At 42.8% G+C, this 14,208-nt stretch overlaps 1 protein-coding gene across 1 annotated transcript; it reads right to left on the reverse strand.

Moving 5' to 3' along the window:
* Window positions 1–1,692: 1,692 nt before the first annotated feature.
* LOC116181437 (glycine-rich cell wall structural protein 1.8-like) lies at window positions 1,693–3,199 on the reverse strand. The gene is made up of 3 exons (XM_031501814.1): window positions 2,496–3,199; window positions 2,384–2,442; window positions 1,693–2,327 (listed from the first exon to the last, which is right to left on the reverse strand). The coding sequence occupies exons 1-3, from the start codon at window positions 2,511–2,513 to the stop codon at window positions 1,808–1,810; spliced, it is 597 nt and encodes a 198-aa protein (XP_031357674.1). The 5' UTR covers window positions 2,514–3,199; the 3' UTR covers window positions 1,693–1,807.
* Between the last annotated feature and the right edge of the window lie 11,009 nt (window positions 3,200–14,208).

Below are 14,208 nucleotides of genomic sequence, written 5' to 3' on the forward strand. Positions count from 1 at the left end.
CTAACAGGTTGGAAGACTCGTTCTTATACTTTGACATCGCGCATTCTTTCTACACGTCCCTTTCGGGTAACGGATCACTGTACCTCGTAAACAGAATGATTCCGTAGCTGGTGAAACAATAACAAGGTCGGAACGGCTTCGTTACAATGATACGGAGAAAGGAAATCCTGAAACTGCGGACTGGAACCATCCGTTGGATGATATAATTCCTTGGCGCGTTGTTTTGTCCCTTTAACACCTGCTTCCTTTTCTCTCCTTTATCACCTAAGATCGATGGTGGTGCCACCCATAGTGGGTGCCCTTATGTTTAGCTTCTTCCTTCTGGGAAAAGGCACCACGACCGCTTTGATCGGATCAATGCTACCACGTTGTTGACAGGACCCTTTTCTGGCTCTTTCTCAGGCCACCACAAATCCCGAATAAATTTTGTAGACCTTTCGATCCTCTTCGAGGTTCCATTCTTTCGGTCGGCAGCTACTATCGTTAGGTCATCCGCGTACATAATTTTGTGCACTCCTCTCGCCACGGTCGCCTTCAGCTCAGGGTCATAAGCGATATTCCACAAAATTGGCCCCAGCACCGTACCCTTCCGTGGATCCGCAGTGTAAATTTTGCCCCCGAAGGTTGCCTCGCTTGCACTATTCTCTTCGTCAGCATGCGTCGACGCGCTTCCCTTGTTCCTCTACCTTTACGAAAACCATAATCCCGCCTCCTGGGTTTACACCTTTTCCTCTCCGCGGCCACTTCTTCATCCCAGCAGTAAGTTGCTCGTTTTTTAACTCCCTTGGAAAGACCTCGTCTGCCCATTTTATAAGCAGCTGCTTCAGTTTTCTTTTCCAAGATCCCCCTCCTCTTTTCGACATTTAACTTCCTGCCATCCCGAATGGCCTCCTATTGGTTGTTGGGAGCCTTAGGTTTCAGAAGTGTCCTACCATCTACAATCCAGATATTGTAATGGAGGTCACTGAGGGACTCCTCTTCCTCCACCTTCCAGCTACTGGTTTGCTGTGATTGCGCTGGCGAAGGTTACATCTATGATTGAAGTACGTCCAGGACCGCCATGTCCTCTACTTCTGTTCCCATTCCCTTGGTGTCGACCCCCGCCTCGTAGAATGAGCATTAAAATCTCACGCAGGAGGCCTCGTCTTCCGCCGGTTGACTCACGCGTAAGTTCATCTATGACCTTTTGAAGTGTGTCGAAACCGTCATTACGAGGGAGGTAACACCCGCACACTACCGAATTTTTGTTAGAACTGACTAGATTAGCAGATGTTATTTGGGGCACGACATAGTCTAAGGGAAGTGACCTACCACCTCATCACACATATAACATTTATTTTTTTGTTATTGTGCCATTTATCCCGGAGATGCACCGCTTCTCTGCAGTAAAAGCACCGCCTCTCCCTGGGTGCATCTTCTTTTCTGGATCTGTGGTCCTCTTCCTGAATTTCCTACCAACTCTTCGTTCTATCCTCTTGCTCGGTGCCCATGATAACGATCTCGCTGTCGCACCACGGCCCACTTCATGAGAACAACTATCAATATCTTTTCCTCTGTGCGGGCTTCATCAATGAAAGCTTAAATTTCTACTGCGGCATGCGGCATGCAGGCTGCGACCCTGCACTAATTAGTTCGGAGAAAGAAGCAATTTCATTTTGCAAAATATTTTTGTTTAAAACAAAACACTCATCTGGGACTATGTTTTATTTAAAAAAAAGGACAGTAATAAATAACTTTTAAAATCAACAAAAATGTACAAAATTATACTGTTAGACTAGTAAACGTTTGAGGTGTGAGTGATTTCTTGTTAGTCGTATCCATGGTGTTCATCACCTCCACCACCGATAGCCTGGACTCCTTCTGATCCATAACCTCCTTCATATCCGCCGCCGTAGTCACCTCCTGACGAAATGGCAGCATGACCACCCCCCAATCCGCCTTCAAATCCTCCTCCATATCCGCCCCCTAATTCTGCACCTCCGCCATGACCACCGATATCTCCTCCACCATGACTGGCTAATAGCGCGGGGCCATGTCCTCCGCCAATACCCCCATCAGAAGCTCCACCAGCCCATCCACCGCCAAACCCTCCTCCGAAACCGCCTCCGAAGCCACCCCCAATGCCATGACCGAAACCTCCTCCGCCGATTCCCTGGGTAAAAACGTGCCCCTCATCGATTCCGCCACTGAAACCGATCACCTTAAACGATTCACCACCTCCGCCGCCACCTCCGTGTCCTCCTCCTCCGACGTGCTTCACAATCGTATGCGTATGATGGATCGTTTTTACTTTGTACGGCACGTGAATGATCACCTTCTTGTGTTCACTGCAAGTAATCCACATTACAACACATGCGAAAACCCTCACGATCACAATAGTTACCCTCCACCTCCTCCGGCGACGCACATATGGACGACCGCCATTAAACCCAAGGAAGTTAACTAAAAAAAGTCACGCGTGATTATCCAAAAAAACTGATCACCAAAAAACTTACCGCGAGACTATTGATCATTGTACAGACGAAAAAACTCACTTAATCCCAAAACTGGCGCACACCTCTCTCCGAAGTCAGTGCGAGATTTAGTTCTCTTATTGACTCGCCACCGTATTTATATCTTCCGATTTTATTTTAAAATGAAAGGAAAAGACTCTTTGAAAGTAAATGAAAAACGCAGCAGAGCATTTACCCCGATCTCCTTTCCTTGTCGGGCCCATAACGTGCGTTAAAAAAGGAGGGGTCGCGCGGCTCGTCCATTAATTAACAACAGGCACAATAACTTTCATCTTGCTCTAAAATTATGTCCACTCACCTGAATTTCGGCCGACCACTTTCCATTTTACCTATCGAAGAAAGTCCCATTTTACACTTTGAGGATCGCGACGTTTCGAACATTGGCAGTGTCCGATTGGATTTCGATCGGCCGGTGTTTCGATCGAGGTGAAGACGACCGCAAAAATCTAATTAAAGTTAGTGCTTTCACTCGGATTAGAGATTGGAATTCGGTGTAAACAAAGATCGTACGCGAGGAAGTTGTTTTTCCTCATCAAAGCTTCGCGCAAGAAGTTTTTGGTTACGTCCTTCAAGTTCAACGTGCTCGTTGCGTAACCACTTTCAGTAATTTATTTCTTCTTCGGTTTCTTCGGCTAAATGTTTTGCGGGACAGGTTAGTCTTTTTTTACGTTTGCCCACAGCGAACGTTCCCCGCATTTCTAGTTTTTTTTTTCGGTCCACACCTTGGTCTCATTTTCACTTCCTACCAAAACGGTCACTTTTCGCAAATTTGCAGGGCGATGGTGCTAGTGGCGATACTTTCAGTTTCGTTTCAGTTTTCGGAGCAAACTGTGGAATCTGGTAAGTATAACGTGTAAATCTGAAATTTGTATGTCAATGCTCTTCTCACAGCTTTTGGTATTGTTTTGGGTGCCTCAGGAGAGTACGTACCTAATCCTTAAAACTTTCAAACCATTTTGAATGAAACTTAACATTTGATACGAAATTTACATTAAATTTAGGCTTGAATCGCATTTTTTTTTGGGGTGGAGTAATCTAAAAAGGACAATTCAGGAGTGGTCTCATAAATACGAAGATACTTACGGGGAAAGGATTCAAAAAGGTGCATAAAATTTGTTAAACTTAATATTAAATTAAGATTGCCTCACAGAAAAACTTTCACCTTTCTGATAATGTTTGTTATTTATTATTACAACTGCTCCAAAGTTGCTGCTAACACCAAAACTTTTTGCAAATTTAGGAAGTAGTAAATCCAGTTATCCCCAAGTTTCCTTTGGGCAACAACCTTCCCCGTTGTGACCGTGTTACTTTCTCTTAACCAAGTGGAATTCCAGTTATTCATATAATTATAATATGATCAAACCCCATTTCATTTTATTAATGTTGTGTTTATATGTTTGTCACCCTGACTAACTATTTTATTATTCCTAACACCCCCTACAGTTCCATTAGATCCAACTAACCCCTGAACTAACCTCTGGAAAACCTAACACTCTCCCATCATACATGTTGTCCTCCTTCAGGTTCCTTTTCCACAGCCTCCCTCCAAACCCGACGAATTACTCCATTGAGTTTCACACTATCCCACAAATTTTGCCAGCGCCAATAAGTATCCAACTTGATAACGAACGTGCGGTTCCAGCTTGTCCTGGCAACGTCATTTAGTCTTTGCCTCTCCACAAAGTGTGCATGTGGCTTTTCCGCTGCGCCAATGGCATTTAAGCGGTATATTGCCTAGGCTCTGATGTCCATGAACTTGGCAGGCCTACTACAGCAGACCATGGTTCTGCTTACTCATATCGTTAGTGTTCCGTTAGTGCACGTTAGTGCCGCTGAAGAAATCGTTAGTGCACAAAAGGAAACTTACTATTTTTAAACAATATTTGTGGGCCTGCTAACTTCATGCCAGCAGACCCATTTAAGAAAATCGATGCAATCTTTACACTAGTTAAACTAGCAACGTTAGTGCTCGTTAGTGCTTCACATGCGAACGTTAGTGCTGCAAGGGATCCCCACCAAAAAGGTACCAAACTACCTCAAAATTAAACGTGGCTTATTGGGACCTGCCAACTTCACGCCGGTATACCAACAAACGAAATCCGTTTGGTTTTCTACTTTAATCGATCAATCAGTATTAGTGATCGTTAGTGTCACAAAAAAAAGCGTTAGTGCTCAAAGCGCAACAGCTCAAGATGTGAAAATATGAGTTTACTTTGTGAAAAACTATATAACGATTAAATTAGTGATGTCTTTATTAGCTCTGGTTTCTATTTCTATTTTCATATTTTGCATTTTATAATATGCGGTTCAAAACTTTGGGATGATTTCTTTTTAATATACTAATACTAGTACCTTTAACTCAATAAAATATTTCAAAGAACTAACCACCAACGAGGAGCTTCAGATTCGCATTAAGGCAGGACCACTTTAATAAATTAATGTGGGCTTGCTGCATGAATTTAGCAAAACCCATAATTTCACGCTTGAGTTCTTGAGCTTTGAGCACTAACATTTTTTCTGCGACACTAACGATCACTAATAGTGATAGATCGATTAAAGTAGAAAATCAAACGGATTTCGTTTGTTGGTCTACCGGCGTGAAGTTGGCAGGTCCCGGTCCCAATAAGCCACATTCAATTTTGAGGTGGTTTGGTAACTTTTTGATGCGGATCCCTTGCAGCACTAACTTTTTTATCTATAGAAACTTTTAAGTGGAATGTGATACATTGACATGTGAGTCCTGAGAACTAAAGGTTTTGTAGGGAAAACTGTAACCGGGGGATCTGGGGGGTATTGAATACCTCCCAGCACACACACCGCATTACCATTCCCAGATGGTCATTATGAGAAAGTAATCTTTGGGTCATCATTTGCTAGGTGACCTTAAACCGTTGCCTCCTTCAACATGATTTTCCTGGAATTGTCACATTATCGTCGTTATTTTGCTGAGGAGTATTCAAGGGGGTATTCCATAACCCCTAGAGCTATTTTATCTGCAAAACTTCTTAGAAGAAGATCATTATCTGATCATCATTTCCTAAAAAGTGGCATGTGAGTCCTGAGAACTAAAAGTTTTGTAGGGAAAACTATAATCGGGGGGTCTGGGGGAGTATGGAATACCCCCCAGCACACACACCCCATTTCCATTTCCAGAAGGTTATTATGAGAAAGTAATCGTTGGGTAATCTTTTGCTAGGTGGCCTTAAATTCTTGCCTCTTTTAACATAATTTTCCTGGAATTGTCACATTATCCTCTTTTTTTGCCGAGAGGTATTCCATACCCCCCCAGAGCTATGTTACCGGCAACACTTCTTAGAAGAAGGTTATTATCTCATGATCCTTTCCTAAAAAGTGGCATGTGAGTCCTGGGAACTAAAGGTTTTGTAGGGAAAACTGTAACCGGTGGGTCTGGGGGGTATGGAATACCTCCCAGCACACACACCGCATTACCATTCCCAGATGGTCATTATGAGAAAGTAATCTTTGAGTTATCTTTTGCTAGGTGACCTTAAATCGTTGCCTCTTTTAACATAATTTTCCTGGAATTGTCACATTATCCTCGATATTTTGCTGAGGGGTATTCAAGGGAGTATTCCATAACCCCTAGAGCTATTTTATTTGCAAAACTTCTTAGAAGAAGATTATTATCTGATCATCCTTTCTTAAAAAGAGACATGTGAATCCTGAGAACTAAAAGTTTTGTAGGGAAAACTGTAACTAGGGGCTGGGGGTAGGTATTCCAATACCCCCCAGCACACACACCCCATTACCATTTCGAGAAGGTCATTATGAGAAAGTAATCTTTGGGTCATCTTTTGCTAGGTGGCCTTAAATTCTTGCCTCTTTTACCATAATTTTCCTGGAATTGTCACATTATCCTCCTTTTTTTGCTGAGGGATATTCAGGGGGGTATTCCATAACCCCTAGAGCTATGCTATCTACAAAACTTCTTAGAAGAAGATTATTATCTGATGATCCTTTCCCAAAAATTACATGTGAGTCCTGAGAACTAAAGGTTTTGTAGGCAGAACTGTAAGCGGGGGATCTGGGGGGTATGGAATACCTCCCAGCACACACACTCCATTACCATTCCCAGATGGTCATTATGAGAAAGTAATCTTTGGGTCATCTTTTGCTAGGCATGCCTCTTTTAACATATTTTTCCTGGAATTGTCACATTATCCTCTTTTTATCCGTGGGGTATTCCCAGCGGTATTCCATACCCCACAGAGCTATGATATCTGCAATATTTCTTAGAAGAAGATTACTATCTGATGATCCTTTCCTAAAAAGTGACATCCATAGGTGCTTGGAGTATAGGAATATCTAACGCCAGTTGCAAAATTTGGTTTTGCGCATCCGCTGGTACCCCCTGCCAGATCCTATTCGTATCCTCCCACTTGTTTAGGGCTTCTTGTATGTGGCTTTTACGCAGTCCACAGAAAGGCTCCGGCACTATTGGCTTCCGCCTGGCTCCTTGTTTATCCAGTTTATTTGCTTTAGGTCCGAATGCCTCTAAGTTGGGAAGCCAGGGTCGTCTTTGGTATCAGATTATCACCTTACCCATATGTGAGCTCCACGTTAGCGCCTGGTTAAAGTTCATTCCTAGGTATTTGACCTTTTTACTAAGATCGGTGGCGGTGGGTACCCTTATGTTGGACTTCTTCCTTCTAGTAAAGGGCACCATCACCGTTTTGAGCGGATTAACGTTTAGGCTGTTATCTGTACACCGTCTCTGAGTGCCCGAGAGGATGCCTCATCGACACCAAATTCGAATTGGATAAGCTCGCCCCGAACGCAGAATTTTGCTTTCCGAAACGTTTCAAAATGGTGGCCGTGCCATCCGGGAGCATCCCGGAAGACAACATCACCTTGGTTACCCTAGGGACGTGTCTCTGAACTTTCAGAGACGCGCCATCCTAGGGCCTAATAAGAGAGACGGTCCTCTCCAACCAGTTCAAAATCCACTGTTCATCGCATTCAGCCACAATGGCACCCTCCAGAAAAAACCTGTCAGCTGCTCATACTACGTTGTGCGCGTTGCCATCGCAGCCAATGACTATCTAAGTGGGTTAATTTTCCTCCGCTTGCAGTATTCCACCAGAGTCTTTAATTTCCTTGTGGCTATCCCAGCTCAATCCCCCGGGAAGTAGGCCGAGGCCACTGTGGCCCCTTTCCCATCCCCGAAGGTGATTTTGGGGATTTGTCCTGCAACCAGGTCCCTGGGAATAAATTGGGTTAATGAAGCTTACTTGGGATTAAAGGATTAAAGGTGCTCCATCTCCCTCACTGTAGACTAACTTACGATTGTTTGTGGCTAGTTTCCTCACTAACCCCCCATGGACGCATGACTCTTGAATGAGCGCAATCGTCACATTAGTTGTGGCGATCCTCTTGTATAGCACGTTGGAGGACGCCTTGATGTGCCGGAGGTTTGACTGTACGAGGGCCTATGATGTTTTCACGGCTGACCCCCTAGGCACACCACCTTCCTAGTCGGACGACTGATGTTTGCTAGTTGAACAAGCCTGCGCCTTCGACGGGCTGTTTCGTTTAGTCTTCTTATTCGCTTGGTCATTGGTCATGAATGAAATAAACGACTCAATTCCTCAAAACCTTCCCCATGGATATTTAATTGTCAATTAAATATCCATGGGGAAGGTTTTGAGGAATTGAGTCGTTTATTTCATTCATGGTTCATCGCTCCCATTTTGAACATGGATCAACCACAACCACGAGTTTCTTCTGATTGGTCATTGGTGCTGGCTTTTGGGCTTTGGACGCTTGGTGCTCCTCTGGTTGCCCTCTCCGGCGGTCCCATGGCAGTTGCAGTAGCCTTAGGTTTGATTGACACCTGACCAAACCTGAAACTGGCTCTTAAGCTTTTCTACACCAGGCGTCTTAGCGAGGCGATCCACTGCTCTCTTCATTCCTTAGTGTTGACGCCGGTGTTCTGCTTCTGCAACAAGCCCAGAATGCGCTCCTTGTCCTGTAGGTGATGTCCGGAAAATAGGCGTTTACAATAGTCGCCTTTGGAATTTCTTTCACATTCACAACTCTTAGTGTTGCACCTTCCCATTGCTGGATCCAAGGCACCACTCTTTTGAGCAATTCTGCGGCGGTCTCAACAGCGCAGTTGAAAAGCAACCAGCATGGTTTCGACGTGTAGACCTAGGAATTGAGGTCACACCGTTCCTTAGGTTTCAAGGATTCTCGCCTGAAGTGTTTTAAGCTTCTCTGTGGCGAGATCTACGGATACCTTTCACCCTCTATAGCCCGTTTATGCGTTGTAGAGGGATTGACCGGATTCTGTGGAACCGTAATCCCACACGGACCTGTCGTCTATCTGCGTGGCTGCCTTTGGTGATGTCATCGGACCCGGGACCGGAACCTTTTTTCTCTTTGTCCTAGTTACCTTGTTCTCTAGGTGGTTCATGCTGCGGAGCGGCTTGCTCGGCTGCTTGAACCGCTTCTACACCGTGTTACGTATCAGCCAACGGTACCGTTTCCTTGCAACGCCGCTCATCTTGGGGAGCTTGGCTTGCGGCCGAATTTTGATCATAGCCTGACCCATCATACTTGCAGCCTCATCTGGACTGTGTGACTTCCACTGGTGCTCTGACTCTGACGAGCCGCTAAGTAGGTTTGTGTGAGGCTGAAAGGCCTCAGGTCCCATAGTTGGTGAGCTCCACTATTTTATCAGGATCTTCCATTCGAGTCCCACGGGTCACATACCGCAGAGCTCCATACGTAAAGAGGGCTTTTTTAACTGGAGGCCTCCTGGGCTCCAGAGTTCACTTACTAGGTACCGGTTCTCCTACGTATGCTGTTCCACCTTAGGCTTAGGATTCTTGTAACGGATTGTCTCCTCTTGGTCAGGGAATTTCAGCCAAAATCCTCCACATCCTCCGTGAGACATGCGATATTAAATGCTTCTCTCAGATTTACCTGTAAGCATCCTATTTCCGCATTATCCCTGTGTTCCATTAGATCATTAGCAAGACCACCCCCCTATCCACCACTTGGAGACGCGTCCAGTACTACACTAAAAATGCATCTCCCTACCTTACATAGGCCTGCGTGGTTTTCAGTTTCTTCCGCAATCTCCAGTGTAAATATTACATCTCCGGTTCCTTCCCAAACCCAAAACCTTCAGTTTTCGTCGTTAACCATTTCACTTGTTCGGGCTATTTTTTTCCCACAATTTTTACAATAAAATCCTCTGACTTGACTTTTTGGAAATGGAAGCCTTTCACAAACAAACCCTCAAGAAACGAAATTTATACTGTTAGTAGGAACCTCCTTTCTTGGATTTTGGGTGGAAATCCGTGTCCAATACCCCTTCTCTTGTCTCTTTCTGTAACTAACTAACTACTATGTTTTTTTTAACTTTTTGTCTATTTTTCCTTCCTCCATCGTTTTCTATACCATCGCCTCTATATCCTTTTTTTTTAATTACATTGCTACCAATCTATGCCATTTTCATCTTCTAAAAACCATTTGTATTACTAATACTTTACCTTCACATTTTTTATCCGATTCGCTAAACCTTTCTTCCCTCTTCATTTTCTTCTTTTCATACAGCATCTTGAGACAATGATTCTTCCAATCTCCTGTTTCTAATTTGCTCCAGCTTACCCCGTTTATCATTTCTCAGAAATCCTTCTCCGCTTTGATACACTTGGTTTCTTTTTCAACTCCTTCTTTCTGTACTCTTTATTCCTTTACCTGTCTTTGAGTCTCATTTTAATTTTTTCTCAGCCATATCTCCCTATTTCTCCATTATTGCTATGTATCTATTTTTGTTTTCCGTAAAATTCTTGTCCCATCTTTGTTCTCATTCCCGTATCCTTTTACCACCTTCCAAGAGTTGCATTTCTAATACTTTCCTTCAAATATTTGCATTCTTTGTGGTCTCCCATATTGGTATCTGTACTCTCCTCGTCTTTGTGAAGTTAACGAGCTTCCATTTTTTAATTGCCTCCTTAAAATTGTATTGACCCCCTGGTGATCTATTTCCGTCCTTGTTCTTATCATAAATCCCTTCACCTTTTCTATTCCTTTTTTAAGAATAAAAAAAATGCTATTGTTTGCGTTTTGTCCGTCCGTCCGCCCGGACCCACTTCTACCGTTTTGAACTACTTCTAGGGGAATAGAGTCCTAGAATTTTTTGCAGTAGGTAGCCTATACTTTGAAGGTGTGCCAGACGACCATCAAATTTGGCTGTCCCCCCACGAATTATTTCCTGAGATGCTGCTTTTGAAAGTAAAACGTGCATAGGTTTTACATACGACAACCAATTGATCTCAGATTTTGGATACGCGTGCCTTTAGTGGTGCTAAGTTAAACTTTAGGAAAGGAGGGTGGGGGGCTTTATCCTTCATGGTACGCTAATGAAAGGTCTCAACGAAAGGAATTAATTTGTACCAACCAAAGCCCTCTTCCTCGATCTCTTATCGTGATCGGGTGTATTCCCTTATACCTCAAGAACGGATTGTCGGAAGAGGGTACTCACAAAGGGCGATTGAGACGTCTGCAAGAAATATATCCATTGTTGATGTCAAAACAAAAGCTATTTCGGTTAAAAAATGCGCTTTATCTGCACAAGAGTATTCTTTTGCAAAATACCAGAAATGTTCATCTTTGCTTGTTACCTCCGCCACGTTTCAGACCGTAATCTCATATCTCTTTTGTGTGTTACTCCCTCCTATCTTTTCCTCTACTTCATTTTTCGTCACCTTTTTCCTTGCTCTCGCTTACCCTCTAATTTCCTCTTATAATACGGGAAGTCTTTGCATATTCTTTTTTTCGGTACAGCATACATATTCCCCATCTTCTATAATCTTTTCTTAACTTCGTCCCCCACCCTCTTTCATTATATGTCATATTGCTAAATACATCTCTGTACCCTCCCTTCTCCCTCCTTGATTCAGCGACGATAATTTTGTTTCTCTATGCCTCAATTGTTCTCGCTCCTTTCGCATTAGTCTCTAACTTTTTGCTCGGGCATTTCTTCGTCCCCCATTTTCGGTACTTTGGTTCCTCCAGCTCCGCCATCTCTCTATCGTTATATTATTCTATATTTTCTCTCCCTCGCTTGTTTCATTTTCTTGTTTGCATATTTTTCTTGTTCCACCCATCATCTGTTACTTTATCTTTCTTGTCTCTCTGTTTTGATTTTTCTCTCTCTCTCTGTCTCTCTCTCTCTCTCTCTCTCTCTCTCTCTCTCTCTCTCTCTCTCTCACCAGTTTTTTCATTATTTCCGACCCTTGTCCCTTCCTCTTCCACCATATCTCTCTACTTTCATTTCTTCTCTCGCTCATCTTTCCTTCTGCTTTTATACCTTTCTTGCTTGTAAACATAGTTCTTCTTCTCCGTCTTTCCATGTCCTATCTCTGTTCACCACCAGCTGCTGAGCCCTATTTGCCGCTTATACGTTCCTGTTCCTTAATCGGGATTTTTTTCCTCTATTTATTTCTCATTGCCCTGTCTCTCAATGCAATTCCGAATACGTACAGGGTGGCACAACGAAAACTAAACAGACTGAATAACTTGTAAGGAAATGGTTATTGGAAAAAAACCAAAAACCAATGGTTGGAAGGCAGACATCTTATACTTAAAAATTTACACCCCTTGCGTAAACACCCTAACAAGATTACCACTCCTTCAATTATTTTAAATTGGGCGTTGGGGGCTCTTAATTTCCTGATAGGATTGATGATCACTGACTGTTGCCTGTCAATGAGATTTTGGTAACTTACTTCTCTGCATCTTTAGTGATACACATTCAGCTTCACCATCTTCCTATAAGTGGGTTCTTCCTGCTTCCTGATATCGTAGCGACACTTGCGTAACTAGAGACGTGACACGACATTCAAATTGCGTGTATTGCACCAAATTACAGGTCTGCATTTAATCGCGTACCTCCTTTTGCTACCGTCCAAGGAAAGGACACGCGGTTATGTAACCACTTTCTACAAAGTCTACCAATAAACTTCATTTTTCGTACTAAATGTGTTTTGAGACACAATTTCCGGCGATTAACTTTCAATACGCAAGAAGCGTAACATATTCTACAACAGACACGCTCTGTTATTATTAAAACGGCAATTAATTAATTTATTTTAATCTCTCATAATTAACAGGTAATGATCCCAATTTATTCCGCATATGCTGAACCGGTGCGTGAACGAGGTGACTCACAGCGCGAAGGAAAAAGGCGTTGAGCGAGTCTCCAAATTACGACTACTTTCGATCTCACCTGGGACGAGATGTACTTTTACTTTTTAACGATTTAAAATAACCTTTTTTTAAACGTTTGCTTTTCATTTCGCGTTTACCAGAGAAGTTCGGTCCGAACATCACTCCAATTTCGATTGGGAATTATCGCCTATATTTAAGGTTGAAACCATGGGCACAATCGAAGAAATTGAGGAGACTAGAATTTTTAGCTGGAACATTACGGAATACATCGACACCAAAAGTCAAAACTAGAATGCAAATGAGAAGACTCTGGAACCTTCTGGGCGACGCTGTAAGTGACCCCAAATGCATTCATCGACATGGATAGCTGAGCGTCCAATTTGTATCTACACCTGTTTTTTTACAATCTTCATCAATCAAAATCATTGCAATTTCCCATTATGGACCAGGAAGAGAAAAGCACACCAGATTTTAATGTTACGGTTGGGGTTATGGGGGCCATTATTCCAACCGTAGATAAGATCTCGAGCATAATCTGGTTATATAAAAATAAATCAATGAATGGTTCCTTGTAGTAAAAGTAGTAGTACCTGCTTCTTTATTTAGATAGTCAAGTTCAACGTTCTACATTCACGGGCAAGTGGTGCTAGCGGTTGAAGTTGTTTGGGCGTGCCAATGGAATGTTAGTAAATGTGCGATGGGTTTGATTGATAAAATAAAGAAGAACGTGAAGTACGCATAAAAGTTACTTTTTTCAAATGCCATTATTTAGTTATTTATTAATTTACTGTCCCTCTTGTTCTGGTCCCTCAACAGGCTTTCGCGCAATTACAGAGTGCCTTTTTAGAGGTGCCCCCCTGCATGATAGCACGGGGCCTATCCATCGTTTTATATAGGTAACGTTCAACAAATTAGAGACAAGCTGAAATTTGGCAAGGTACTTTGTTATAAGGGTCTAAACACCCCCTAAAACCCTAGCATGGAGGCGTTGAAGCCTGTCAATCTAAAACCGCCCCCTAAATGGGATAAAATCTACCATTTTTGAAATTTTTCTTAATAACTCTAAAACTAAACACTTTAAGAAAAAATGACAAGGGAGAAAAATTGTAGAGAAGAAAATTTCCTACCATATATGTATACGTCAAAGTTGTTAGATGTTCAGTTCAGCAACTCATTCAACTAGGTATATTTAATCGAAATACCGTAGTATTTCCTAATATTACTATAAAACGCCGGAAACTGTTCACGTAGGTTGCCTACAACATGATCAATGCAATACGGCCTGCAAGGGGGTCTTCGAAGTGACCCCCCATAACTCTAAGCAACCACCCCCACCCCAATCGTGGGCGTCTCGACTTTTCCGGCACCTCATTCTCCGTTTTAGTTCCTACTTGCAGTTAGTGTTGCTGTGCAGAGCCAATATTTTTGAAACTCTCCCTTTTTTTATCGCATTTTTGGAAATTTATTTGTAAAAAGGTAGCTTTAAATCTTA

The sequence above is a fragment of the Photinus pyralis genome, unplaced genomic scaffold (assembly GCF_008802855.1).
Source record: "Photinus pyralis isolate 1611_PpyrPB1 unplaced genomic scaffold, Ppyr1.3 Ppyr1.4_LG9, whole genome shotgun sequence".
NCBI classification, from domain to species: Eukaryota; Metazoa; Arthropoda; class Insecta; order Coleoptera; family Lampyridae; genus Photinus; species Photinus pyralis.

What these genes read in the sequence shown, in the direction of transcription:
- LOC116181437 (XM_031501814.1), bottom strand. An exon ending in GTCGCCGGAGGAGGTGGAGG is followed by an intron (nt 2,328 to 2,383) that starts GTAACTATTGTG and finishes GATTACTTGCAG; the next exon opens with TGAACACAAGAAGGTGATCA.